The 7,429-nt window shown below is 30.4% G+C and overlaps 1 protein-coding gene across 1 annotated transcript; it reads right to left on the bottom strand.

Moving 5' to 3' along the window:
- Window positions 1-4,595: 4,595 nt before the first annotated feature.
- Window positions 4,596-6,044, bottom strand: LOC124535195 (homeobox protein Hox-A5-like). The gene is made up of 2 exons (XM_047111298.1): window positions 5,123-6,044; window positions 4,596-5,032 (listed from the first exon to the last, which is right to left on the bottom strand). The coding sequence occupies exons 1-2, from the start codon at window positions 6,042-6,044 to the stop codon at window positions 4,596-4,598; spliced, it is 1,359 nt and encodes a 452-aa protein (XP_046967254.1).
- Window positions 6,045-7,429: the final 1,385 nt, after the last annotated feature.

Below are 7,429 nucleotides of genomic sequence, written 5' to 3'. Positions count from 1 at the left end.
TTTCATATATCTAATCATAAACCCTATGATAGATATTTATTTATGAATAAGAACTAAGGATTAAAAAAAATTCAATAATTTTCATTTGTATCTGCTCATTTGAACTACAATGAAATACATTTTTACATTTACTCATAATGAACATTATTAAATGTCCTCGTACACTATTCGCATTAATTCAAATTAATGATTCAATTAAATGAAGTTTTCAATCCAAATACTAACAGTTGAATGAAGTCTCCGTGTTAAACATGGAACTTCGTATTTAACTATGTATACTATATACATAGATATACCCCAAACATAAAGTGAACAGGAATTCAAAGGTAAAGCGTGATATTCAAATATCCATTAGAAGGTTTCTTTTGATCAAGTCTCTGAACGTACCTCGTTCGACGTTAGGATTAATTAGAGCTGCCATTCAAACCGAATTCAACGGATAAAATTATATGAACAGAACTTTACAATTTAAAAATAAAAATCCTTAATCTATATTATATTGCCATGCGTTGATCTCATTTACGAGAGTAATATTACGAAATAATAATATGGAACATGCATTCCTTGTTAGTAAAGACCGAAGTTTCGAAGTTGGTCATTTAAGGTGAAAATCGTTAGAATTTTATTTGAACTAGCATTCGTATCGTTTCGTGTTTGAAAGGAATTCGCTAATATATTATATTACAATAATGTTGTAATAAGTAGATATATATTTAATCATTCTAAGGGAATAGTTATGACGTCAAACTTGTAAAAAATTATCGTTTTGTGAGAGAATATCGAAAAAATACTTTAGTTACCTAGTCGGTTTTGCTTACCGTTTCGGCCAAAATTAAAAGACAAGCCTAATTTTATTTCTATTAGATGCTACTTCTTGGTGTGTTTTTATTTATAATACATAACATTGAATAATATTTTCATTTAGCATTCAAAATATCATGAATAAAAACACATGCTTTGAACATTCTGTATTGAAAACTAAATTATTGTGTCTTAGTCTGGTATATTTTTGGTATAGCTTGATATTAAATCTTAGTTATATTCTAACCTTATTTACTTTCATACATACAATATTCTTTGCATAGCTGAAAATAAAATTAATTAACAAACAAAATTAAAAAATAATTCTTGGTATATCGATTAGTTAGCAAAAAGTATGTAGAGTTCTTACAAATTAATAATGACAGTGATATGGATAAGTACGTGATAACAACGTTTATATAGATAAAAAGTATAAATAAAATATACATTCCTTTTACTATACTATATATATGTTCTTAATTAAAAAAAAATATCTTTATGATTTTATAACCTATAATTTAAAATTATAAACTTGTGATGTAAATATTACAGTAACGTTATATTAATCTTGTTATATCCTACTTTTAAAGTATAATGCGTCTCATTTTTACTAGCTTATCTGAGTTAAATGTGGCAAAGAAATTGTTTGACATAAAGCATTGTAAATATTAAACAATACTAACAATTAACACGAAAATTAAACACATTTATATAAACAGTCCTTCGGAAAATGTCATATTACAATTACTTACATACATACTTCACTTTTATTGCTACATAGATTGTATAAAAACCCAATATTTGCACATTTTTAGTAAAAATAAACACATACGAGCTAAACACGAGCAGCCATCTTGGTTAAATGGCGGCCGCGCATGCGTCGTTGTGACGTAGCATAGAGCTAAGGGTTGATATTCTGCTTATACCTTTCTATTAACAATGATTCAATATTTCTGTCTCTTTCCCTCTTACGATATTGTTTGCAGAGGGTAAACTCTTTTGTTAGATTGTGAGTGAAGTTAGATACAATTGAAGTGTGTACTTTTGAAATAGACTAAAAATATGTTATAGTGTCTTGGTTAAATTGTTAAAAATACTTTTTAATTTTCAATTTTATACATATGTTTGCCTTATTTACTTACAAGACTCTTCAGAATTCTCCTTATTACATGTTTTTGGACCTGAATAGAACAACAAATGCATTAAAATAGCAAAAAGTAACATCAAAATAAAGAACAGTCGTAACATATAAAGACTTAAATAATATGTTAAGTAATCAATTATTTCAATTTTAGTAATACTTTCCGTTGTATCCATTTTTATCTTAGGTATTTTATATTGGTTGCGTACTACTATACATATACATAAATGACGCTACCGGTTTCCTAGTATAATATTTATGCCAAGTTAAAAGTCTAACATCTTCAATCACATTGTTTAGAAAGACTATCTTACATATCTTTATGAGCACAGTTCACCAAGAAATCTAATATGCCGTCAAGACAGCCTTTGGCGTACCGATAATAATATCAAGGGACCCTTTTAACTTAAAAGATTATCCAGATAATATTAATTTAATCTTTTTAAAACAATAATATCCCAACATTTAAACAACCGCGTTTTATTTTGCCGAAGACAGGTAGCCTGACTATTAACAGGATTACTAAGCAAAATGCCTCACCATTCATTTGACCGCTTAAATCCGACAAACAGTCACAACAAGTCAAAACCGCCGTCAACATTTGCACATTGAATATTAATCCCTAGAGGCCGATACTCTGTATTGACTCTATTTAAGCCTTAAACCCTTTTTAACAGTTCTTTGGAAGTATTGCGAACGTAAACAAGATGACAGAAAGCCGTTATTGCTATGTTGCCGATAAATGGTTAGTTAAATTCTTTATTTGTAGTTTATTTTATTTTAAATATTTATACTATGAGATTAATGATTTATAATAAAATGCTTAAGTATATTTTATACGAGGTGTTAAAAAACGAGTCGAGATGATTAGAGCATTCGAAACGACTATTATTCATTTCGTTAAGGAATATATTGTGCAAAAACCTGCACGTTTAAATGCATTTCCGCACGAGTAACACCTATATTTGGCGTTTACAGAGTTTCATTTGTCATGATTAAATTCGATTGAGTTGTAAATATTGTTCTGTGATATTTACAAATTTTTAAATTTAATATTTTTAGCATGCCTACAAAAGTTATTATTCTGTCTACACTTTTTCTGATGAGGTATATACCTTTAAAATTTGCATTTTTTATTTGTTTTTAAGTATTTATACCTTTTTCTAAAAATGATAGGTAAATTAAAATAGTTGAAAGGGTTTATTATTTAAAAATAAAAAAATAAAACAATTTTTTCAGTTTCATTCGCTCGACAATATGAGCCTTGTTTATAAATTACATTTATAACCTGTCATATAAAACTCTTGAGATAAGTTTGTTTGCATATTAAGTTATTACGTTGTAATTATATCTTGAAGCTAAGCTAACCAAGCTTGAAGCTCTAATTACTGCTCCAGTTTTGTGTATTTACATTTGAACTTATTTAGGGTATCTACATGATGTTTGTGAAGAAGTCATTATGCGCAGTTTCATAAGTCTCACTACCTTAGTACCGTGATAGGTGGTGAATATCCTCTTGTTTTGGGAAATTATTTTTTCGTAAGTTCATAACTAGGGATATTTCAGAATTGACCATTAAGTAAGGAGTTAAATATATTTTATAAGTAATAATATCCGTTTATATAATATATTAGTTAAAGGATTTCATTATTAATTTGACTTAATAGGCTGTTAAACTGAAACGCAATGAAAAAATAGCAGACAACGGTTGGATTCTATGAACACGAACGCTAGTTAGTAAGTGGTATCAAGTAGTATGGCGTCTAGTGAGTCTCATGCGTCGCACGCACGCGTTGTTACGCACACAAAGATACTAAAGTCGACTTATATTTTAGTTCTCTTTTAGTGCAACGTTGCAGATATACAAGTATTTTAGGTTGAAAGGTAAAGAAAAAAATCGATTTTCTACTTTAAATTAAATTAGGGTCTTAAGTTGCTGACCCAAATACTAGCGACCCGCCACGGCTTCGCACCGAAGCTTTGCTGGTACTAAATATAGTACAGAATTTTTCTTATTTTATATATTGTCCATGTTTTATATACAAAAACCTTTCTCTCAAATCACTCTATCTTTTATCAGTCTAAGAATACACAGGTACAGACAGTGAAAAGCGATTTTGTTTTATACTATGTAATAATGATTAAGCGCATAACTTACGTGTGATGTAATGTAATAACTTAGATTAGATAATGAATGTATATATAAACTTTAAATGTAATAAAACAAAGTAAATGAGAAATCAGAACTCCTCTTTATTTATAGCGCCTTGGTAATGACTAGAGAAGTACAAAAATATTTATTCTAAATACATTTTATAAATATAATCGTTGCTAAGGTAACATATTAAAGTAGATTGTTATTTATTTAATAGGAACTGTTTGTCTTAATGATACTTAATAATAATTAAACTAATTATTTACATATCATATTATTCTGTATTGATATACTTAACATTAACAACTTATTCTAAGCTTAAATAGTGATATTTGGATTTCAAGGTTTGGAAAATAATGTAAATTAAATTACATTAAGATACAAAAGTTATTATAAAAATATAAGCTATAGTTTTATCATTATTACTTTGTACATTGTAAAGAAAAAAATATGCATTTGTATTAAACTATATATGTACTATATCAAAATCAATCACAGTCACATTTTGGGAATCAAGCCTCCATACGGTGGCATTACATAATTGGGGTTCATATTTCCGGATAGATTAGTCATATTAGCAATCGCTCCTTCGTAGCTTGGATGACGATAATTTGCATTGGAATACTCCGATAATCCATTCAACTGCTGTCTCGAGTCCATATATTCAGGAGCATTTGCTAATTTCGTTGCATTTAAATCTTCAGCTCCATATGGATCAGGAGACGTAGATAGCTTGCCATCTTTTTTCGCTTTCATTCTTCTATTCTGAAACCAAATCTTGATCTGCCTCTCGGTGAGTCCTAAGGCGTGAGAAACTTCAATTCTACGTCGCCTAGATAAATACTTATTGAAGTGAAACTCCTTTTCCAATTCCAAAGTTTGAAATCTCGTGTATGTTTGCCGTGTCCTTTTGGATCCTTCTTTCTTATCTTCTCCTGAAAAATATAATTGTTATATTAAATATATATTTAATGTGAGCATACATATAAGGATTTTTAAATAATACATAATGATACCATACATACCACCGATACTTTTCATCCACGGGTAAAATCCTTGGACTTCTGGTATAGCGGCCATTTTGTTCTCAGCGTAATCTTCATTGTCCCCGCCTGCTTCAACCCTCGTCATATCGTGACAGTTTTCAGACTTATCCTCAGATGACTTAGCGTCTTTGATTGCAACCGGCGCTCCGCCCATAGTTCGTTTGATCCTAAGTTTCGCATGTCCATCTATATTATTTTTATATTCACCATGAAATTGTGGCAAATTGGTTTCAGTCCCTTCCGTGTTTTCGATATATTTTCTGCTATTCTCATCGCAATCGGATGCGTTGTATGACATTCTTTGCAACATTTCATGAGAGTATGTTTTATTATAATGTGATGCTCTTTTAACGTGAGGGTTGCTTAAGATTGCTCTTAAATTTGGTAAGTCCTCTTCTTCTTGCGATGCAGACTTAACAGCACTCGAGGAACTCTGTGGGGATCCGTAGCTGGTGTCAGGTAAACTACACTGACTTGGAGAATTGATAGATCGGGCGTCTTCGCCTTTGATATCCAATGCATGGTTATTAACAATTGATTGCAAACCTTGATCATATCCGTAATGTCCATGTTGTTGATGAGAATACATATTCATTTCTCTCCACCTATTAATCATCTCGGCATTAGTTTGATCTCCATTGTTCATGTAATTCATTGGATAATTTTGCCAATTTGGTTCGGTTTTCACAATCTTGTTACACGAGCTATTAAGTCCTTGTAATCTGTTATAATGTTCATTAGAATATTCACTATGTTGAGAGTAGTTGTTATGAAAATCGTAGGCATTAGGAGTCACTGGGTATTGATAACCATAATGTGGCTGTCTTACATTTTGACTGTTAACTTGAGCACTATTGTTCCACATATCACTTGCACGATTCGTCGTAGCTGCTGAAGACATATTTTCAAACACAAAATCACACAGGAAACATAGATTCACTAAAACTAAACTGTCTGCGTGGGCGACGATGATCCTTCTCTAAGGTTGACTGCGAATCGAATGCAATAAGTGCCAGAAGGCAATACGACCCTAGCAAATGTAATACTTTTATGTGACCTAAAAAAATTTGGGGTACTCTCAACAATAGCGTCGCCATTGTCCCTCTACTAAGTTGTAAAACTGGATTTTACATCCCGTTCTCGCAATCTCTCTTTTTGTTTATTGTAGTGCTAATGAAAGAGATAGAAATACTTTGTACATTTGGGGGAATATTTCGCAAATATGCTATGAATGTTTACAATGCCAATATTTCCAATAATTTTTGCTTGTGTGCGTTTATGTAGACACGACAATATCATTGATTTAATCTCGATAGTGTGAGTATGAGAGGGTGGAATAGATTGATTTTATTCTATTATTGGTTTAGTGTAAAGCCGCGTATGTGTGTCACTGTGTTGAATTAGCTATTGCATCTATATAGGCTGATGTTTTTGATTAAACTGAACTGAAGCGGTTTCTTTCGTTAATAAAAGTATAAAATTATTAACAGTTTAATATATTAATTTGATAGTATTACAGGCTTCTTTCGCTATTATAACAAGTATTATATGTTAACTCATTTTATTATTATTTTTAACATAACAAAATTAATATCAAATTTATAAGTTACCTTAAAAAAATATTTCCTTTTTAATAAATAATTTTAATACCAAAATCAAACTACTATTGGGAGCAGCCTGTATAATTTTAGTCTACAAACGCACATAACTCATCCCGCAACAGTTGGAACGGGGGCCACGACAAAAGCGCAGTATGCGTGCGCGTGCGACGCACCCGATCTGACCCGAGCATGCGTGTGACGTCACGATTGTCGTTGATTAAGATTTGTGATAAAATACTGAATAAAGACAGAAATATTAGCCTCAGAATTTAACATAACATAACATAATTAAAAAAAAAATACATAAGGATAATATAATACATACATACATGTTTCTTTTTTTTTGCTTACTCAAATGTTTTACCATAGCGATGAAGTTTTTAATTTCGTAAAACTCAAGTTTTACTTATTGTTAAGGTTGAATCAAAGTTGTAATCTTGACTTTATGAATATTGTATGAAACTAGGTGACGTCACTACTATCGTTATCATTTTGAAAGTAGGTCGTTTGATATTAGTCAAGCTTACATCAAATCCATTTTCATCAAAATTTGTTCAGTAGTTTGGCTTACAAGAGGAACAGACATACTATATGGCGACAAAATTATTAATAAAGTGAATAATATTATTTTCAACTCTAAAACTACATAATAGTTCTATAAACCTACGTAAGTAAGTACATTTTC

This window comes from Vanessa cardui, chromosome 14, assembly GCF_905220365.1.
Source record: "Vanessa cardui chromosome 14, ilVanCard2.1, whole genome shotgun sequence".
NCBI lineage: Eukaryota > Metazoa > Arthropoda > Insecta > Lepidoptera > Nymphalidae > Vanessa > Vanessa cardui.
This window is presented reverse-complemented; position numbering and strand designations above follow the sequence as displayed.